General features: G+C 38.6%; 2 protein-coding genes across 4 annotated transcripts in view; one reads left to right on the forward strand and one right to left on the reverse strand.

Annotated features, from left to right (window-relative positions):
• The first annotated feature begins 2,633 nt into the window (after positions 1–2,633).
• On the forward strand, positions 2,634–10,259 carry slc6a1l (solute carrier family 6 member 1, like). Of its 3 annotated transcripts, none has more exons than XM_079453932.1 (16): positions 2,634–2,784; positions 3,115–3,163; positions 3,301–3,604; positions 4,374–4,505; positions 4,833–4,933; positions 5,863–5,972; positions 6,305–6,437; positions 6,980–7,114; positions 7,206–7,309; positions 7,549–7,673; positions 7,759–7,871; positions 8,014–8,145; positions 8,215–8,317; positions 8,718–8,818; positions 8,937–9,104; positions 9,396–10,090. In XM_079453932.1, the coding sequence occupies exons 3-16, from the start codon at positions 3,367–3,369 to the stop codon at positions 9,498–9,500; spliced, it is 1,800 nt and encodes a 599-aa protein (XP_079310058.1). In that variant the 5' UTR covers positions 2,634–2,784; positions 3,115–3,163; positions 3,301–3,366; the 3' UTR covers positions 9,501–10,090. The 3 variants fall into 3 exon arrangements, with proteins under 3 accessions (XP_079310058.1, XP_079310057.1, XP_079310056.1); XM_079453931.1 differs by having other exon boundaries at positions 2,636–2,784; positions 3,115–3,176; XM_079453930.1 differs by lacking the exon at positions 3,115–3,163 and having other exon boundaries at positions 2,642–2,784; positions 9,396–10,259.
• A 5,486-nt stretch (positions 10,260–15,745) lies between these two features.
• iqsec3a (IQ motif and Sec7 domain ArfGEF 3a) overlaps positions 15,746–22,779 on the reverse strand; it is a gene marked incomplete at its 3' end in the record, with an annotated part of 85,382 nt that continues 78,348 nt past the window's right edge. Inside the window, exons 11-14 of the mRNA XM_079453982.1 lie at positions 22,526–22,687; positions 19,629–19,721; positions 19,272–19,318; positions 15,746–16,213 (exon numbers count right to left, since the gene is read on the reverse strand). Coding sequence (XP_079310108.1) covers positions 15,746–16,213; positions 19,272–19,318; positions 19,629–19,721; positions 22,526–22,687 — 770 coding nt within the window. The remainder of the gene's footprint in view (positions 16,214–19,271; positions 19,319–19,628; positions 19,722–22,525; positions 22,688–22,779) is intronic.

The following is a 22,779-nucleotide window of genomic DNA, read 5'->3' on the forward strand; positions in this document are numbered from 1 at the left end:
AACAATATACAAAGTTGCAATGCATTCTGGGATTGTCTTCTTAAAAACAGTGCATGAGATGCTGCCTTCACATTTGGCATCTTGCAAGGCTGCGCAAATGTATGGAAAAGTGCCTTTAAAAACTAGCTAGTTTAATCATAATTTGAACATTAAATGTGAAAGTTGCTAATTTAATGGCTTTAAAGCTACCTTTCTGAATTGCCTTCACTTTTGAATATAAAGAAAATCACACATTTTCAAGAGATGGTTTGTGGGTCGATCAGCTAAACTCAAGATATAAGCGAACTAGCAATATAATAAGCATCGTTGGTAGCGTTCGTAAACATTTCTCAAATGCAAAGCAGCATGTTAACTTTGTAATCTCTTTGTGTCGTCACCCCGGGCCGCACAGGTTCATCGTGAAAGTGTAATTAGCCTCTATTGATTTGAGGGCAGCATACAACGAGTGATGAAGACCAACTCTGACAACTCCAATTCTCTTCCTGTCACTTAACGATTGCAGCAAATGACAAACCTAATACAAATAACCTCAGCTTTTCTGACATTGTAAGTGCATTAAAAATACTGTTTTAAAGGCTTATTGAATGAAACCATTTCCTTCATGACCAACTTTTTGGCCATCTTTTTAAATATTCAAGAAGGAATAAATTTATGCAACCCAACTCATGATATATTTTCCTTTTCTCCATCAGAGTCCCACCTCACGCGAGCCGGCATTTTGTCCCAACCCATTTTTATATGATGCAGTCATTATCTTATCTGCCTGGAAACCAGAATCTTCTCTATAAACAACAGACTTATTTAAATCATTATTAACTTCTTGTCATGAACTTGCACTGACATGTTAAAACTCCCTAGTGAAGCTGACTTAAAATGTAAATACATTTACATTTAGGCATTTGGCAGACACTTTTATCCAAAGCGACTTACATAGCATTATTCTATACATTTTACATAGGTATCTGCAATCCCCTGGGATCCAACCCACAGCCTAAAAAATTTGACATCCAAATGGATATGCCACATGCCAAGCGAGTGATTGAACTGTTCTCCACACAACATGTTCGTGGTTGGTTGCCAAATGATTACTCATAGCAGAGGTGATTCTGTGAAGTTGCTGTATAATACTATGAGAGCTGTCGAGTTCTCACAACAGGAGACGTGGAATTTCAAAATGTTTTTGAAACATTTGTAACATGCTGAGAGACATTTTAGGGAGGCTGCTGGATTAAACATGCAAGCAGCAATGTCTGTTGGACATTGGACTGACTCAGTTTACTGTAAACTGTATACAACATCACATGCAACTACCATAATGAACCATTTTAAATGATATTACATAATTTAAACAAAACTGTCTAATGATCAATTTGATCCCAACATGACTTAAAGAGCATTCTGTGTTCTTCAGCGGTATTAAAGACAACCTTTGGAAGAAAGAGTTCACGTGGTCAATGTCCCCAATTGGATTATTGGCCTTCAAATCTTCCGGACTCCAGTAGAATTGCTTCCTTTAAACACTTGACATTCAGACCTGGCTCTGTTTTCACTGCCCAACTTCCAATCAGTTCTCAAATTATGAATTCAAGTCCCACCCTACATTTTTTTCAGAAGCCGTTTCACTCGAATATACGCAATGATACAAAAAAGATCCTCGCTTTTTTTGTGCAGATACTTATTAAAGAGGTTAAGGACAATGTTCAGTTCCTCTGTTCAGGTCTGGAGGAACGTGATTGGCCCATACCTTAACTCTATTGAAGACCTTTTGGATGAATTATAAAGCTGACTCAGAGCCTGACCTCACTGATCCTCCTGTGTCTGAATGGAAGCAAATCCCTACAGCCATGTTCCAACATAGGCTGAATAGAATAGAAGCTGCAATGGTTGAACCTTCATGTTATCCATGGTTTTGAACGAAAATGTGTAATAAACACATACAAGTGGTGCATTCATACTGTACTTAGTCATGTTATATAAGAGTCTGGTAATCCCTGTGTGATAGACTCCATCTTTGCCATGGACACTCTTTAAAAAAGGTGCTTCAAAAGGTTCCTGATGCCATTGTTCTATAAAGAACCTTTGACTGAATGGTTCTTTGTGATGTTAAGCTAATTTTGTCATATCTTTAACACACATCGTGTTTTATTCACAAGTCAAAATGATGTCAAAATGCTCCATCTAATGACACCTTACTAACTTTGAAAAATATATTCTGTTTAGGTATAAACATAGAGGACTTTACTGAGAAATTTGTGCCTTTGGAGTCATTTAGGGAGACGTCCTGCCGTCTGTATTTTAGGCAGCGTGCCTGCTTCATTTTTAAATTGTAACAAGCCCCTTCAATAGAACGGAGAGCTCTTCTAAAGGGGATATCCCATGGCAACCAAGCTGGCATAGAATGGTTGAACACACAACCATATCCTGCCACACACCCAATTCACACAAACAGAATGCACACTCTCAATTCTGGGACACTTTGGTAGCCTCGGGCTTTCAGTGTGGTAAAGCGATAATTCTATCAAACTACAGGTCGAAGTTTATTATCTAGAGCTCAATACCAGCCACCGCATCAGCAAGGCATTGGGGGCCCCTCCAGATACAAAGAGAAAAAAGGGAAAATCTTTGCCATTGCTGGGACCTTGGGTCAGTTTCTTTTGGATTTGTTGTGAATGGAGGCACGGGGTGGCTAGCACAGACGAGTCGTTTTAGATATATTTTGGATTCATGAGTATACCTATCAACTTACCTGCCTGCACGAGATCCAGGAGATCCAATTTCTCACAGGTATACATTTATTTATTTGTTATTTTTTAAGGTGATTGCCGTCATAAGAATTTAATAAGCCAGGAGAATTGCATACTACAAATTACCGCGGTTTGATGACAATGTCGTTCTCTGAATGACTATTTACTAAAGGGAGACTTTCATGCATTAGGTATCTGGGTTTGATTTGAAGCATAAATTTAAACCGAAACAGGGCTTCATAAATACCCATTCACCATTTTTTCCCATTAGCTGTAATCTGATAGGAATGTCAATTTGATAATTAGCATGTCTGTTAAGAAAGAGGACGAAAGTGGATGAGTGATCCTTGTTTGGCTTAACTGCTTTTAGGTGAAGTGTAGAAGGGACGGATTGATTCCACATGACCAGTTAGAATCAAGTATTGTAATCAAGTATTCTAATCTTCATAAAGATAATTATTATTAAGTCTTTTAATTGCTAAAACTTTTTTTAATTAAAAGAAAAATCCTGTTTTTGTTTGCTTTTCTAAACAAACTGAACTTCCGGCTAAACCAGAACTGGATGCTTAGTCCTAGTAAAACAGTGCTGGACTGATTTGGACTATTGTCAGACTTTCCCACAATGGGAAAGACCGGCCAGAGCACAGTGGACCTCAACTCTCCTTCGGATGTGAAGCAGGCAGTACCATTTGAAGACCTGGATCTAAACAATGTTTCTGGGGAGACGGAGAAGGATGATAAACTGCCAGAAAGGGGATCCTGGAAGGGCAAATTTGACTTCCTGTTGTCCTGCGTGGGATATGCTATTGGATTAGGAAACGTTTGGAGGTTCCCGTATTTGTGTGGAAAGAATGGTGGAGGTAAGAGACAGATATGCTTAGGGCTTTGTTACATTGATTGAACCACAATGGCAGGGCCTGGATCAGCACAATACCATTCAGGGGGTTTTGGTTTGAGGAGTGTCTTTTACTTCGCACAGATTAGCTTGACCCGTTTTCCCAATTAATAATAGCTAATGTCCTCACGCCTACTGTTAATATTGGGGATGCACCGATATATCGGCCAATAATAGCAAGTTTTCACACTTACGACCATACATTTGTGCCCTTTATAAAGAAAATGTTAAGAAACATCACCAGTTTGACGTTCAAGATAAATACTCATTTGAATTAACAACATTCAGAAAGTTAAGAAATGTAATCTTGAGAATCTAAATCGATATCCGCAGATATGAATAATCGGCTATTGGTAACGGTGGTGAAATTTAGTATCGGTGAGTCTCTAGTAAATATACTGTATGTAGAAACTTTTCTTGTGATGGAGCTTGGGCCCAGTACACTTTTTATATAGCCCTATAACTTCTGATGAAAACAACATAATACAAGGCCTTTAATCCTGCTCCTGGAGGGTCACTGTCTTGCCTAGTTAGCTTCAACCAAACCTGCCTATTTTTAAGCAAACCTTGTTGTGTGTTTGATACAAAGCAGTCAAATGACCCGCTAGGATAAAAACTGGACACCCCATCTAATGTTAAACCTTATTGACCTATCAGGCACAACTAATTCTGTTTTCAAAGACCATTTACAAAAAAAGGATTACATATATTTGCATTACTTCACGCTTTTTTAGGAGCATTTCTGATTCCATACTTCACTACTCTGGTGTTTGCTGGCATTCCATTGTTTCTGCTGGAGACGGCATTAGGACAGTTCACTTCAGTAGGGGGCCTAGGGGTATGGAAGTTAATACCTATGATGAAAGGTGAGTAATATGTGCATACACACATTTATATTGCTTGTATCGGTTTCCTGTTGATTTTTTATTTCATTTTTAAGGTGCACTTTATACGTACAGAGTGACTCATTGGACCCTGAAATACATTTTTGAAGAAAAATTGGTTTGTTTGTATTTTTCATCAAAAGTAAGAAAATCAAAAGGCCCGAAATCAAAAATCTGCAGGAAAACATGTTTCTTCCCAGTTTTGATGAATCCCTATGTGATCTGAGCAATCTAAAATCTGAAATGATTGTTTCGATGTGACACAAATATTCTTCATTTAAAGGCTTCCTTCTTAAACTCTTTTGTCAGGTGTCGGTCTGGCTGCTGTTGTTTTGTCTTTCTGGCTGAACATCTACTACATCGTCATTATCGCCTGGGCTTTATATTACCTCTTCAGCTCTTTCAAAGCGGTGAGTGTCCGTCAAAATCCACAAATCCCTGTCGCCGTCCTTTCTTTTATTAAATCGCCTTTATCCAACATCTGTTCATCTTTAACAATGCTTCTTTCAGCCACCATCTGCACATCATGCGTGCACAGATTCATTTCAGTCAACATGGAATTCTGCAGCAGAATTTAGCATAGCAATAACAGATAGGTGCCTTTTCTATGTATAAAGTATTAGGTCTTAAAGAGCCAGATGGCACATCACAATAGCCTGGTGGGATATTTCCTGTGATGTCCCCTTCTGTAGCAATGATTCATACCCATTGAAACAGGCGCATCCCAAGTTAGATTATTTAGTCTGCTATACTCTATTTAATGTGACTAAAAATGACAAACTCCTTAATAACTGTTTGTCAATGTAATTTTTGTGGGGACGGGAGGTGCTTTAACTGGGCTTTAATTCTTAAAAAAAAGCATTTTCACTGATTTTCCATTGCACTGTGGGTCAATTATAATTATACGTTACATTAGTTTTTACCATCCGTGTCTTTATTTGGCCCAGTGAGTACATTTAAATTTGTCTTTTCAAAAAACAAATTCAAAGTCTGCTCGGAATCGCTTCTTTTTTTCCAAAGTCTCTCTTCCTTCCTCGTTCTCTCTACGTCTCTCCGCCCCTCGAGCCCCTTAAGCTCTTTGTGGGTCTGTCTTTTGGTCTAGAGAGTGTTTTAAAAGGCTCCACAGAAAACATAATAACCGTCTGTTTTGTGCAGAATGAATGTGCCTTGGGAATAAAAGCTCTCCCGTTAAAAGCGGTGCAAAGAGAAGCCCTGAAAATTAGCCTTTGTTTTATCGGGACATAGTGCTGCCTTTTCAGCTTTGGGATGTGAAATGCATTCACCATGCATTGCTTTACTCATTTCAGTTTATTGTATTAAATTGTATTGGTTTTTTTAGGAGTTGCCATGGCAAACTTGTGATAACCCTTGGAACACTGAGCGCTGTTTTTCCAACTACAGTCTTATGGACACCACCAACCTGACCAGTGCCGTAAATGAGTTTTGGGAGTGAGTAATAAAATGTTTTATGGAACGTTATTATTTGGGCCATTTGTGATTCCTATCGTTTTTCCGTTTGTTCTCAATTGCAAATAAAATAGACAATTTTTTTGTATTAAAGCCAAAGGTAACCACGAAACGTTATGCGTGTTATCGTGTATTTATGCATGTGCCACTCGTACCCTGAATGAAATGAACAGTAAAAAACTGTATTTGACTGTTGAGGTTATGGATGGCAATTCAACATTTTGTGGCCGAATTGTCCTGTCTGCGATAAAGACGTTTTCAAACCATGGTTTAATAACTGTAATAAACAGAAATTCATGTTTTTTCCGCATTAGGAGAAACATGCATCAGATAACAAATGGTTTGGATGAACCGGGGGAATTGCGCTGGCCATTGGTCGGAACGCTGGCATTGTCCTGGATTCTTGTATATTTCTCCATCTGGAAAGGTGTAGAGTGGACTGGGAAGGTGAGTGCCTATATTATTAATTCAATATTTGTATTTCTCTTTTTAAGGCAGCTCCTCACCTGTCTGTTTGCTTTTAGCTTTGATTTATTTACATAATTACCATGGATTGGTCACTTAAATGTACTTATTATGTTACATGCCCCTTTAACCAGTATCTGCCCATTAATCTATATATATTTTGAATTGGAAAATAAAGTCCAACTGGAACGAAAATCCAAACAGATAATTGCTAGGATAAAGTAAACCTATTTTTTTTAACTTTCCTGGTTTGGACAATAGCAAAAGTCTTTAGGCTACAGACATGTCTTGACAATAATGTTCAATCAATATAAATAGCTTTGATATAATAGATAATTGAATTGAATCTACCGCACTGAGGGAAACACGTTTTCTGGCAGTCCATGGCCTTGATGGACACCACTTACCACGGACAATCATTATCCTACACAGCACATATCAAGTTCTTACCAGCATTTCATTAACGCCTTTATTATTTAATTGTTTAAACGATTCTTTCTTCCTTTGTCTTTCATCAACCCCAGGTGGTGTATTTCTCTGCAACTTATCCTTATTTCATGCTCTTCATTCTGTTCTTCCGCGGGGTCACTCTTCCTGGGGCTAAAGATGGCATCCTGTTCTACATCACCCCTGACTTTAACAAGCTTTTAAAATCAGAGGTAGCCTATAAATTCGGTATCAGTGAAGCGAGTATCGGCGAATACATTTTTGTTCAACACTAACAACACTGTGTATTCTTTTTTTTCCAAGGTGTGGTTGGATGCTGCCACGCAGATTTTCTTTTCGTATGGTCTAGGTTTAGGGTCTCTTATTGCTCTGGGCAGCTACAACCCCTACAACAATAACGTTTATAAGTGAGAACTATTTGATTTTCTTCAAAAACTGTATGTGGTGGCTGTTATAACCTGCTATGCCATCTAATGTCCAACAAATGACGCCGCAGAGGTGTATATTATACAAAATAAACACATGAATGATAAAAAAGGCGTTCAACGAATGGCATTATCTCTTATGCATACCTTAAATATTTACCTTGTGTGTCATATTGCTTTCTGTTTATTCAACATTCATGCGATTCTCGTTTATTTCGTAGAGATTCTGTCATTGTGTGCTGTATAAATTCCTGCACCAGCATGTTTGCTGGGATCGTCATATTTTCCATTGTGGGCTTCATGTCGTACATCACAAAGAGACCCATTGAAGAACTGGCCGCCTCAGGTCATTTCACCATTATTGTCAGTTGGTGTAAAACCATTAATGTGAAGTTTACGGACGCCTGAAAATGTTTATGATCTCAATGTAGGTCCGGGTTTGGCGTTTTTAGCCTATCCTCAGGCTGTTACCCAACTGCCCATGTCTTCACTTTGGGCTATTCTGTTTTTTTCAATGCTTATGATGCTTGGGCTGGACAGTCAGGTACTTCACACACAAACACTTTAAAACGTTGTGTGTGGGTTTCGCGTTAATTGTTGGTCAAACCAGCTGTGAAATTCTGAGAATACATTTATTATTATTAATAACGGCGTTTTCATTCATCAATAATATCTCTCTCCTACAGTTTTGTACAGTTGAGGGGTTCATAACCGCTCTGATGGATGAATATCCCACGGTCCTGAGGAAGAGAAAGAAACTGTTTATTCTTATCGTTTGTTTAATATCCTTTATTATCGGCTTCTCCAACATTACGCAGGTAAAATCAACCGTCTGAAAACGTCAGCACTCTTTCAATGTAACTCACCGTGCGTGTGTCCTTCTTCAGGGTGGCTTGTACGTATTCAAACTGTTTGACTACTACTCAGCAAGCGGAATGTGTCTCCTGTTCCTGGTCTTCTTTGAGACCATCTCCATTTCCTGGTTTTATGGTATGCATCACACAACGTGAAACATTCTCTGTGTTTATATGAAAAGTAAATCGTGACCTAGGGTCCAAAATGTATCCGTCCATCATGAAATTATAATTGACCCTCGATGTGTACACTACTTGCTTCAGTCTTAAAGAAAATAAGATGCCCATTTCATTGGTCAATGCTTTTCAGGAAAGAAGAACTCAAATACTAGCCAATTAATGTACCAGAAAATTGGTCACATGACCCGCAGGGATATTTTTGGTTTCCTTTTTAAGAACGGCACTGTTATTTCTCCAATGATTACATTAAAATTTTCATGGTTGTCACGGTTGTAATTCACATTTAAGTCGTCTATCATTGTATATCTAGATTCTGTGATAAATCTAAGTATTGTAACCTATCTTTCTCTCTGTAGGGGCAGATAAATTCTATGGAAATATAGAAGAAATGATTGGTTATCGGCCTTGTGGCTTTTGGAAACAGTGCTGGGTTTACTTTACCCCAATGATCTGCTTGGTAAGTACTTCATTTGTGTCACATTCAACCGTAAGATTAATTGAGTTGTTAATAACAGTATAGTTACTGCACTGTATAGTTAAACCCTTGTGGGCTTGAATAAGATATCTGTTTGCAGGGTGTATTCACGTTCAGCGCCATTGAAATGACTCCTTTGACGTTGGGGAAGTATGTGTACCCCGCCTGGGGTCAGGGCATTGGGTGGCTTATGTCTCTGTCCTCTATGGTTCTTGTACCTGGATATGTCATCTATATGTTCTTCACCACCAAAGGCAGCATTAAGCAGGCAAGACCTCCGATTCATTTTTCTTTTATTCATCGCGCATGCATATGTTTGGCTGTTGTGTTTGGATTTGGGATTAATCCCATAATGCATTTATTGAAAGCACCCCACAACCTCAACCGACCAACATCTCCAGAATCAAATTCCCATCCATTCTCCACTCTCCCTCCCTTCCTCAAACTCTCTGAATACATAAATAAGATTTGTAGATTATTTCAAGCTTGTAATACAAATGTTCATTTTTATACCAAGTTATGTTAATGTGAAGTATTGGTTTATGTCTGTCTTTCTCAGCGTTGGCACAAAATGACCAGACCTACTGAGCTCCAAACCTCAGACGTCAACGATCTCACGCAACAACCCCAACAGACAGGAAGTGTGGGGGAAGCGTCTGTATGATATAAATTCCTGTTTCCCGTCCAATGAGCAGTGAAGACAGTGACCTGTGGCGAAATCAGTATACCGTTCCATCGGACTTTTCTTATTGGAAACCACGTGCATGTCACTGTTATCCTGCATTTAGTCTCCATCCCTCTTTAAAGTTGGTTTGGGCCTCACGTAAGATGTGGAGAACGGGATTTATTTCTATGTCAGCCAGTTGATAGGCTATTGATAAGGCTATCATACACAATAGTAACTGTTGCATTCCCTTGTTTTTACCTCTCATGGGGCATGTGTATATTAGTCTATGTATCAGTTGTTGCTGTCCTTCCGAGTCCAAATTTGCTGTTTTTAAGGAAATGGAAAACACTTTTAAAATGATTAAATACTGTGTTGTCAAAGTTGACATTTTTATTACATTTTTTAATTGAAATGAAGGAAGGACAGCAGCGAAATATTACAACGGTAAAGCCTTGTCATGTGACAAAATAGAACTTAACAACAGGAAATCCATTATTGTCACTGAAAGAATGCAATAGTTTGGTACTGTATGTAATGTTTTTTTTAAAACAAACCCAGAAGAGAAAATAAAACCAATTTGAGTATACAAGGTGCATACATACTACTTTACTAAAGGATATTTTATTTCATCTCAGTACGTGCATCAACGTACATCTGGAAATATTTATATTTCAATATTTATGAGTCCTGTGGTCATTCTTCACCATTTGACCACACATTCACGTTAGTAATTTCAAATAAATCTACTTACTATGTAAATATTCTGTAGATCTTATTGTAAATAGCATTAATTTGACATATCATATTCAAAGTGGATCGCATATTTATTTTGACGGAAAAGGCACTCTGGATACAAACAGTCCACATACAAATCTCCACTAAACAAACAAATGGCTTTGGATGTCAGATGTGACGTCGTACCTTATAAACATGATTTCCAAATAAATGTTTTGCACTTTTGTACTAACACCTAATGCTGTGCAACACATGTGATATACAACATATATGATATTTATTATGCATATATGTGGACCCTGACTTTCTGGGCGGGGCTATCAGGACTCGAAACAGAAAACAAGCATGTCGAAGACAAAATTCGAAATATCTCGCTTTTGTTGCAAAAAGGACTTAAATTTTTTTCCTTCTAGACATCATGTTGGTTGGTTTTAAATTCAATAAAGGTAAAGAAACATGCATGGTGCCACGCATTCCCTAGGAACCAATGAACATGTGTTACTAGCGCCATGCTTTACCAGTTTCCGCTACAGGAAAACCTTTTTCTCTACTTTTATAATAAGCCGAGGGGAGGAAACTTTACCGGTAACCATGGCTGAAATGGTAACAGACATCTCTCTCCAGATATTATAGTGCACCTTGGTTAGGTCCTTCAACTTTAATCAGTATTTGAGGGCCCTAAGGGGAATCTTACTTACAGGGGCCCCCTGGTGGCCCGGGGCCCTGACTCGAAAACTGTACATTCACAGCACATCACACTAGATAGATTGTGTCATGTTACTTAATGCTAGAAGAGCATGTGATGCGAAAATGTCAACATTTATACATCAAGAATGTCATTAGAGGAACTATGACCTTACCTTACTCTCGCCAGTGGAAATAACACAGTGAATCTGAACTAATACCAGAAAACATCTATCACAAGGGGTTAGCAGATCTGTGAAATCTTGGTTGTCCATTACATTTGCAATTATTTTTTAGTGCTTCTGGAACAAATCAAAGAGCAAACGAAGCAAATCAGGCATGCAGTTCATGATTGATGAACGTTAAAGGGGTCATATGACACGGCTAAAATGAATGTGTATATATGATAAACAGTTAAAAAACGCTCTATTTTCCACTTACCATGAATGTTTGTATCTCCTCTTTTCCCCACCTCTCTGAAACGTGCTGAATTTTTACAAAGCTCATTACTGTGAAAAATGAGCTGTGCTATGATTGGCCAGTTGACCAGTGCGTAGTGATTGGTCGAATACTGCAAGCGTGACGAAAATGTAACGCCTCTTACCAAATTCGGAACATCAGGTTTCAATGCAATTTTACTGAAAGGTGGTAAAATGTCATCGGTACTTCCTTAAATCCATTCAAGCAAGACAATTAAGATGATCAAGCCAATACATCAACTTTGTCAGCGCAACTTGAGAAGGATTGTTAAGGTTTTATTTTCTGTCTGCGTTTGCATCTGCATCTTTTGTTCCGACACTTTAATTTTTTTACTTTAACGTGTCTAATACATGCCTGGCAACTTATAACACACCACACGTATTCGCGCCATATCACCCCTTTATAAATGCGGTATAAATGATTGGTATTGGTTATTATTGGTTGCTTTGCTGGTTAATGCTAACAAATTTTGTAAATATGTCCGAGGTATTCAGTGAACATGCCTGTAAAGCTCCTAAAAAAATAGAAATAAAAAGGTATATAGAATAGAAAAGGCAACAGTTTCAAAGTGTGCCAAATTAATAACAATGAATCAATCTTTTTATATTTAAAAAAAACTTTTGTATGTATATTTTCGGCATTTCGCAAAAACATTTACAGAGACATGTTTTTCCAATGAGAACAGTTTGTGAAAATGCTGAAGCTTTCAAATTCATCTCTCACATTAACGTGACACAAGTTATACAAGTCGCATTTGTTATTTTTTGTACTATGACATTTATGGGTAATCTGTTTTCTTACACGTGAGAGGAAAAAGAGAATGGAGCATCTGCTAATGAAAGAAATGGGTGGCTCATTTATTTCGGAGGATTTCATGATGTTCAACTGACAAGCCAAGGCATGATGAATCTGGTTGTGTAATGGTAATGAAGATATTTGTGTATTCGCTACACCAAAAACAACCAGTGTATTTCATCTTGAACCATTGTCATACATGAGAATAACGACACGGTGAGTAGAGGAAGAGGAGATCAGATTGGGAGCTTCAAAGAGCAGCAATATAATTATTAAACAAACATCCTATCATACATGAAAAAAGAGAAAAGTAGACACACAGCTATATATGACACACCAATGGTTTTACTATTAAGCCTAATAAAGCTTAAAGTCAACATGAAATCAAATTAGGAGTTCTAGACTTACTGTGCCTGTGAAATATCTTTTCTAGTTGACGGCTGGTTAATGTTAGCAATAGGTAAAAAATGGCTATTTTTTCATTGCTTTAAGCTTCTGATGTGACTTACAGTATACAGTATTTTAAAATTGTGTTAATAATAGGGGTGTGACAAGATCTCGTGGCACGAGAAAGCAATATCCTCGCGGAAGTGGCATGATGGAGTGATGGGCTCGAAATTGCGACCATTTTAGTCGCATATGCTCCCTAAATTGAAACACGTGCGACCTCAAAATATATTTGGGAGCATTTGTGTGAGTTTGTTTCATTGCTGTACAGAACACGCTAATAACTGCACAAAATATGTGCATGCTGTGAGCTACAGTGACCGGCCCGGCCCATTCATAACGTGATTTCCATCCCCCTGCGCTACTTTCCCAACGTTTCTCCATGTAAACACGCACTAGACGGATGGGTTTCAACATTCACGTGGTGCTTTCGCATTTGCAGCACCTCGTGCACAAGCAGTAGTGTTAACAGCGATTCGGACCGCCAGCAGCACTTTGGGACTGAACCACAAGTATAGTATAGAAAGTGCAAGTTCACATTACGTTATTTTAAATACATTCACAGGCAAACCGCTTCTATCTATCTCTTCCATATGTGCAATGTTAACATTAAACAATATGTGTTTACGTCGTTTTAACAGTTTGTCTAAAGGCTATGAGGGTTAAGTCAGTGGAGGAAGGAGGATTGACAGTGTGATATGATTGACACCTCTGCTAACACGAGCACTATGCAAAATAATATAGAGAAATCAACCACAGATCTTAACTAAAACCTGCGCCTGTTAAGAAAACAAAGCATCATTTTCGTCAGTTTTCATTAAATGATGAATTGAAGTTTAATGATGAAATGATGAAATAGAAGTTTGATTTGTTTCATTAAGTACAAGATGATTTAATAAAGGCAGAAAATTTAGAATTTTGTGTTTTTAAGGCGAATAAAACACTTTCCCCCCTATATATTTGATCATTGAGGATTTCTTTAAAAAAGTGAATAAATCTTGTCTCGTTCCGTGAACTCAGTCTCATCACACCCCTTGTTAATAGTTAACACTGCAATTGAACGTCAATGTAAGATTAATTATTACAATAATGGCAAATAATAACCGGCGTGAAAACAACAAACCGCTTGGACAAAACGCTCTTCAGAAGTGGTGGCGCTGGTATGCCCAAGTTAAAACATCCTATGAAGTCCTGTTCCACTGTAAAAGAGAAAAAAAATTCTATCACTCGAACATGGCACATTAAAATAAGTCCTCAATGCCATTTCATGTTGACTTTAAAGGGTGCGTAGATGACAAGAAATGGATGCAGTTAACATTTACCATCAACTAATTTGCTCATTGCTGATTTATATGCTGATATATGATAGCTACATACTAGCAAAACAAAAAATAGACAAAGCAATCCATTAGATTTTCAATTCAGCTGAAAACGTATGATCAAACCAGACAGACATTCAGGTTAAAGTGTTTTGTGCCAACAATGTGCATCTCGTTTGATGTTTTCAAGTGTCACTTGGCTCGCAAAAAAGTTCAAAGTTTTAGCTGTCAAACGGCAGAACAGTTCGATAGTGCTGAAAGTGTGTCTTTTGGGCGTTCTATATACTGAGTGCTGATCAAGTCCGGTGATGATAGTGGTGCAATATCCCGCCATCATTTCATCAACTCTTAAAATGTCAGATTAGCATATACTGTATATTGTCAAAAGATAGTTGCTGGGATCAAATGCCCCCTTCACAAGGGCCTTATATGTTCCAGGTTGCTACATAAAGTTCAAGCGTTAAAATGTCTCAGTCTTCTTTCAGGTACTCTCTGAAATTCCTGAGCGTGAGAACAAAAGCCATTGCAAACAGCGTTAACTGGCTCTTTTTTTACAGTGAGCCATGATACGCTGCCAGAAACTGAAGGCCCTTTCAGATGACTTGCGTCTGAACTTTAACACGCCGTTCGATGCAACCATTAAACACCATGGATAGAGTCACAGAAAGGCGACTTTAAGTGGTTGTTAGGTAGTTAGAAATGTTGGTGTACATGGTAAACGGCAAAGAAAACCAATTATGTAGCAAGTATGTTAGCTTTAAACAGAAATCAAGTGAAATGTTTTGCTCTGAATTATTTATACGAGATGGTGTTGTACAACGTGTTGTATCGTACATACTGTACATACTGTATCCTTTTTCCTTGACACCACTCGTGTAACGTAATGGGGTTAAAGCACAATTAGTTTACCTTAAAATGTTGCGTTATAGAATTTTAATTTTAATTAATTTGTTCCATAGAACATAACGCATTGGAAAATAGAGCTGCAAGTCACGTGAAAGGCCCCATAGTTTTCTTCTCTTAATTACACACATATATAAGTTAAAAGAAGTAAGACGTTTTCAAAGACAGGTGATAAAGAAGTAGTTCACATTTCACAGGAACACAACATTGGCCACATAAGAAATGGAGGAAGAAACCATTTTTAAGCTTAATTTTTCTAAACATGTACCTCAGAGGGACTCTAAATGATCGCTGTTATCAGCACAAATGCTTGCTCTAGCCCTAAGCGTTCAACAGTGCAAAAGTCCATGGTGGGTGTCCCCATTTTGGCACATACAGTATAATTCTTCAGTCAAGTGCGTATGCACGCTCACACACACACATTCACACAACTAGATACATCAGTAAGATAATAAAAGCCAAAAGGGTGATATGACATACCAGCTCCCACACAAATGCAGTGAATTCGAAATATTTGGGGGTGTCACATTGTCTGTGAAATAATTTTGTCTATAACAAAACACACCGGAGAAATCCTTTCCAGAACTCAACAATACAACTTCTTCAGAAAGGTTTCAGAAAGACAGAAACCGTTATATAAACTTGTTAAAACTACATAACTTTGAAAATACACAGTAACGAATTCAATCTTATTGTTTTTTTCAGTTAAGTACCTATTATTATATATTTTGCTTTTGTGTTACCTTAAATATACTGTATGCATATAGATAGGATTTTTTCAATATATTTCCTTCATGTATATATACACATATAGATAAATATGGTCAAAAGTGCCCCAGAGTGTTTTTTAGTTCTTAAAACTACGTTGGTTTTAACTCTCTACATTAGGCTACGAGAGCCACTTGCGGTCCTCTGCAGTGCAAGCCGGGGATCTGGGGGTATGTATTGATGTGGGTGGTTATATGGGGGTGGTGGTGGAGGTAGGGGGGGCTGTGAACTGTCTTTTCCCCCCTGGTTGCTTCCACAGTCAGGAGAACGCACCGGCGTGGAGACCACAGACTGGATGAGCTGGTGATGAGTGGGGCTCTGGCTGAGGAATGCCTCCATGCGTCCGTGACCGCCTTTGTCCAAGACGATGACCTTGACGATTTGCTGGCACTGGATAAGCGTGTCGGGTCGTATCTCGGCCAGGGCCACGGGCTGGTGGGAGTGCACGGGTGTGGGGCTGGCACATTGCAACGGAGGCTGGTGGAAAAGCTCCCTCTGGTGGTTGAGAAGGGAGCCGCTCTCAGGGCTCGGCGGCGCCGCATTGAGCTGGTACGTTTGAAGCCTGTTGTGAATTGACACCTAGTTTAGAAAACAGTCAGAGATAGCATCATATGTTATAAGACTGTCCTCCTTCTACCGACGTCAGCCCTCCGGTGAACACACATCACAATAGACATGCGCAAGGTGTTGGGTGTGGACGTGGCACAAGGGGTACGCTAGGTGAATTGACGAGTCGGGCAGAGGTTGGGAGGTGGAGGGGACTGTGTGTTTGTGCCTCTAGGGTGTGTGGTGGTTATGAAGAGGACACTGAGGGCCGCAGTGTCTCCCTTGGAAACCACTGTTGCATTATAGGAGGGAAGAACCATTCAGGGAGGAAGGGGGGGTATAGAAGTTAAACAGGAATTTGAACAATGGGAAATGGGGTAGTTGGATATCTACAGACGACAAACATCAGAACGCATGCCATCACTATTACCACTGGTCATCCTTAGGGTTAGAGATTTGAACAGCACTTAGTATTAAACTATGGGACGCAACTGAAATTTTGTAACGTCACTGGGGTGAAAGGTGATCATAACTCAGGAATCCACATGAATTGAACACCTAGTTACGAATTGCCGTGATAGTGTGTTGGCACTTTATATTATTGTTACAAACAACTCTCGCTGACTCTACACTGGCCGCCTTCTAGCCTCTTATTGTGACACTTCTCAGAAGTTTACCGCCTTCTGGGACTGATGACTTGGCTGAGTACTTGAACTGAAGTTTGCAGTTCAGAAAGAGAGTTCATCCAGCTTGATCTCAGGATAGATGTAGGTTCTAAAGGGCTGGCCTGAGGGGTAATGCGAGACCAATTTCCTCTTGTAAATCAATCTTCCTGACTGTCGGAGAGCTGGGGCACAAAATGACTGACAGTGCACCACTGTGTTTGAAAGCAGAGTGGATAAGGCTATTTCAGTTGAGAGAGGGCCTGGTGACAACAGAAGGTCCAAGTAATTATGTTGCTCTTCGTGCATGTTGGCGATAGGTTCACTCTGTGCATGTTAAGACCAATTCACTTTAAATCACTGAGGGATCAAGAAGCATGTGAACGGCAGTGCTGTAGCGTGTTGTAACTGAGATCAGGCCCGGGACTAGGAGGGCTCGACTGAGAGGCAGTCATTTAATTTGATAGGGCAGATATACAAATTAGTAAATTAGTATTTATTTTAATTGTCAGCTGGATATTTTTGGAAGGGCGTGAGTAAAATCTGGGGGGGATTCCCCCAAGTCCCTCCAGACCCGGTCTCCCTACATTTTTAAGACCATGTGGACAGTTAAATATAATCTAAAGTACTTTGCATGTTACACTGACTAACCTTTTTAATTTTATATAACAACACATTCTGTGTTCATCCACTAATCCCCTTCGGGCAGAGTGATGAGCACTAAACATGTTTCGAAGTGTATTAAGCGGATACTGAGTCCTTTCAAAATGACAGGTGGCTTTACTAGTCTATACTGGTTGGGTACCTTGCATACACTTTTCCTGAGTTTTACCTCTCTCTCTCCTTCAGGAGATGGATGGTGTTTCCACTGACCCCTCTGCTGTGTACTATGTGTTCTGACAGTCCCGTGCCCTTCAGGGGTTTGTGGGGTGCTGACATTTGCATGTGGGATGATGAAGGTGAGGCTTTGCAGTGCCAGACAGGAAGTTTCTGCCACTCTGATTATGTACAGGATAATGGCAACTCACTAATGTGTTACATCTAATAGAGGCAGAAATGGAAACATGCCTGCAAACAGTCTACGATTTATGCTGGGGAATTTAGAAAACATACCCACTAATATTTACTCCTGGACAATTATATTATATAAAATATTAAATCTTATCTTTAAAGAAAATGATATCATCTTTTTTTCTTTCGACCCTGCATGCAAATATCTTTGTATGCTGTTCGCTTCCTCACCACTTCCATTTCACACTGCGGCAACACTATTTAGATTTCTAATATGTTGTTATAAGATCATATCCGGAGGGGGGAGATATGACACACTATTAAATAAGGCTTCCGTGTCTCGGTGAGAAACAAGCATAGCTTTTTGAATAAAAAGCCAGCCTGCCGTTTTGTCCTTGAGTTCCCTTACATGCACAAGAGATGCTGTAATGCCACGATGCTAATTGCACGACCCTCTGGTTATTGCATTTTTCGGTAGGGCTTTGTTTTGCTCTCGTGTTTTTAATATCCCCACAGAGATGTGATAGTGCTACATCACATTAACGTTGGCGTTAACTGGGACTTGTTCGCTAGGTTGCCACAACAGAAACACAGAGAAGGGGATTCGAATGCACGTACTGTGATAGTAGCAAATACTGCTAGAAAAAACCGTGTGTGGTTAAGCTGGATTGTAATTGGTTTGTGAATAAGATGCAGGGTTTGCCGCTGACATTGAATGCGATTAAATGGCGCAACTGTTGCTCTTAAAGTTTTCAGGCTGGATTGTTCAGGATTGGATGATTTCAGTGTTCGGAAAAATACTGTAGTGTTATAAACATTTTAATAGTTTAGTGTTAGCGCCACTCATTTATTGTGTTTATGCGTACCTGTTTGAGAAGGATTTCAGATTTGCGATGGGATGGTTGTTTTTATTTCCAGTACCGGTTGGATCAGGTTTGGTCACAGGGTCTTTATTTCAAACTGGGCTTAATTTAAAATCCATATACTGACCATTAAATCAGAGGTAATATTCACTTTATCTCTGTTGGATGTGTCCTTTTTTATTACATTTATCCAGCGCCTCAAATGTAATCTCTTTCATTTCATCGAATCCCTCTTTTTTTCAGACACTTGTTCAAATCAATTTTCCAGAACGTGTTGGTACCAGTCTTGAATTTCTCCTCCACACCGTGTTGTTTTTTAACACGAATGGGCCAGCAATGCACGGATGAGTCTGACCTCAGACCTACTGTTGACTTTGGTTTGTGGCGATACCATCGAAAAGGATTAAGTGTGAAAGGTTGTCGGGTTCAGTGTTCTGGTGTTTTTTCTCTCCAGCAGGAATATATGGTTGTTGTGTTATGTTGATGTTCCCTAACTTTGGCAGACGTTTCTAGAGGGTCTGTAAGAACTTACCTGTGAGAACACTGAGCTCTTACCTCTACTGCATTGTGTCCACCCTGTAATGTGTTCACCTCCTGTTTGCCTAATCAAAAACAATACAAAATAAGGATTGGATTTTGAAATGATAATACAGTATAAAGTATGTAATAATATATTTTCACAGATGACATTAAGTAATGCATACAATCTCACTTTTGTTAATGAAAACTAAGGAGGTTCGCTATCTAGAATAATGACATATATATATAAATATGCAATACTATACAACGTCACTTTTAATGTGGTTTCGTTATTTTATAACCTATTGTATGGTGCAGCCAGGACATTCTTCGAGTTTGGTTTAATCCTACTGAAATAAAGCAAACGAATGTGCGTAGTGTACAAAACTGTACCTGAAAGAGAACCTTGTCTTCCTCTCAACTCAAGCTGTGTCCCGTTGTTCTTGATGGAGTGAGTTTTGGCACCTTGCTGCTTCTCCAACTCCCCTATACACAAAAAAGAGCTGTGAAGGCATAAAAAAACACTCTCTGCACAAAAAGCCACATGCTCACATAGTCGAAACTTTAACACGTCCATCTTTGAATAGCAGAGGTCCTAGTAAACACCCTTACACTGATGATAATTGCATGCCATTTCTAATCAGGCAACAAAGAAGCTTTTTTCTGTTTCGAGAGATTTGTTAAAGGTCTCTGGGTCTGCATCGGGACCCTTTTAAGGGAGATATGCCTTCTGGTTTAATGAAGCCATCTGAAGAAAACTGTTACTGCACAAAGAATAGACGAGAACCAATTATCGGGTTACAACACTGAGTGTGCTACCGTATTAAAGGCATTTATTGAAGTAGTAAATCGAATAATGAAAGAAGGGAAAAATTGGTTGGAGGGGAGCGGCGTGAAAAATGACCATATTCAAAATGTAAGGTTTAAACAGGTGTCCCAAATTCATCTAAATGTTTAATTTAATGATTTTGCCACATTGTAAAAAGCCATTTCTTCATACTTGGACTTTGAAGCTCATTTTCCTTATGAGAAGATATAAATATATACAGCTTCAACCGGGGGTCCGCGGTGGAACTGCAAGGGGTGCGCTAATTACGGTTTACTCACAGGCAAGGTTTTGTTAAAAATGTAAAGCATGGGTAAAGAAATATTACAACCAATGTTCTCTTCAAGCTGCTCACGGAAATTTACAGTAAATAATTCAAAATATGTAAGTGGTTTTCTCTTTTTAATGAAACACAGATTTTGCTTTGGCCTATCTGATGATAAATAGGTGAAAGAAAATCCTCACATTTACCACGTCTAGAGATTATTGTAGCGACTTAGGGTTGGGCACTTTTGACTTTTTGTTTCTTGACATTTTATGTTTATGTAATGCAAAATAAAAACGGCAAAAAAAACTTCATTACAAAAAGCTATGTCTACAGCAGTGGTCTCCAACGTGGTGCCCGTGGGCACCTGGTAGCCGCATGAACTCTGTAAGGTGCCCGCTAAACACAGGGCTCACCAATAATAAATCTGTGAGCATACCGTTCAGCCAAGTGCTACATCATCATGAAAGTGTATTATAAGCAAGTGTTATAGGCTTTAATATATTCTTTAATATAAGAAAACTGAATTTGGTTCTGTGAGCGTAAAAATAAGGCATCACATGTTTAAAGTTTGAAAGTATGTTATCGACAAGTAGCCCTCTAGAGGATATTTGATATTTTGGTACCCCTCGCTAACAAAAAGGTTGGAGACCCCTGGTCTACAGTATAGTATTGACGCTATAACAATAGAAAAGAATGCGATATGAACAATATGAACGGTATATAATGCCACACTCTTGGACTTCTTTTTACTAAATAAAACATCACATTAAAGATAATGGTAACACTTTACATTAAGGTTCCCTTCATACAGCCATTTTTAACGTATTTATTCATTATTTATTTGACTCGAAAACCGATTCATTAATATCTTGATGTTGTTTGCAAAATAGGCTGTCAGACGTAAGATTCTTAAAAGAAAAGTTTTGGAAGTTTTTCACAGGCATCCACTTTCCTTTAAAGTGCACTTTCATGGGATGTCAATACTTCTAAATATATGATTCACATCAGAGATGAGATCTGTTTCTACAATATATAATAAATAAATGTTTTCTGGTTTTGATTAACTATTGGAAGTAATTGAATCATTAATAAAACATCATAAACAAACAAGTTTACATCTACCTTTGTTTATTTAGAGATAAAAAAGTGATGAAAAGTTTGATGAATTTATCTTGGTAAACTAGAAAAAACTGCTTTTGGATGAGAATCATGATCTGAAGGCATTCTGGAGGGCACCGTAAGATGGTTTGAAAAGTGACATACGATATGAAATACACAATAAAAACCAACCTACAGTCTCCAGTCTGACAGCCTATTTTGCAAGTAAATAATGAATAGATACGTTTATTAAGCCTATATAATATGCGAGTTAAAACATTTTCGACGTTGTTTTTTGCGAGTTTTATTTACGTTGTTACAACTGCTTTATAATGCATTTGTAAATGACTTATTAATCATTACTGAACACATTTACAAATGCTTTATAAAGGGAACCTTAATGTAAAGTGTTACCGAGATAATAAAGAATACAAAATGTGAATATATATATATATATGCAGTGTTCCTTTTTCCTGCAGCATTGAAGTCCCCAACATTTTCTCGTAATGCAACATCGTTTGAATGAGCTTGTGCTTTCAGTCTCCCACATTCACACGCGTATGAATGACAGACAACTGCACACTGTATTAATGTCCTGCTAACCACTCTATCGTTGTAGCACCAGGCCAATATCGCATCTTACACCGTTCACTTTCTTTTTAAAAACATTCGTGACCAACCAATAAGTGATAACCAGCATCTGGTTTACTGCAGCTGCCAACAACTGGGTTTTCTTCTGTTAACCAAGCCAATGGGCAGCTTTACACTGTTACCATGGAAACACTGTGCAGTATTTAAGCAAGGACTGCTGATTCACATCACGAAGCAAGCAAAACGCACTAATATAAAGATGCATGCAAAGGGTTGTATAATTTATCTTCGCACTTTCAATAGTATTCACAATTTTAGACTAAACATTGATGCAGCAAAAGTAATGTAACATGCTAGTAGCATTAAGGAATTATGCATTTATGGACTATTAAATACATAATATTCTTTAAAAATGACAGAATCGAGAACATCTATATAAACAGTTTCATTGGATGCCTGGCCCAAAGTTACCATCCGGTCTCTCACGCATGCCTGACACAAACTCACATTCGATACGTATCTGCTCCATCTCTGACACCTCGGCGATGGACTCCTTGAGATCCTCAACGAACTTTAGAAGCTCTTCTGCGCTTTGAGCACAAAAATGCAACACCTGTTTCTTCTCGGAGCCCGAACACGGCGACACAATAGTGATCGCATGAGGATAGTCTGAAACAGACAGACAGAAAGAAAGAACGTCACCTCCCTAACATAGGCTACTGTACAAAAATGGCCATATGTCAGCATAGCATTGATACGAT

The sequence above is a fragment of the Barbatula barbatula genome (genome assembly GCF_947034865.1).
Source record: "Barbatula barbatula genome assembly, chromosome: 4".
In the NCBI taxonomy this organism is placed as follows: domain Eukaryota; kingdom Metazoa; phylum Chordata; class Actinopteri; order Cypriniformes; family Nemacheilidae; genus Barbatula; species Barbatula barbatula.

Excerpts from the sequence above, each read along its gene's own strand:
- slc6a1l (XM_079453932.1), top strand. The coding sequence starts at position 3,367 with ATGGGAAAGACCGGCCAGAGCACAGTGGACCTCAACTCTCCTTCGGAT. Across the intron at positions 4,934-5,862 it reads TCTTCAGCTCTTTCAAAGCG|GAGTTGCCATGGCAAACTTG; the intron begins GTGAGTGTCCGT and ends TGGTTTTTTTAG. Across the intron at positions 6,438-6,979 it reads GTGTAGAGTGGACTGGGAAG|GTGGTGTATTTCTCTGCAAC; the intron begins GTGAGTGCCTAT and ends CATCAACCCCAG.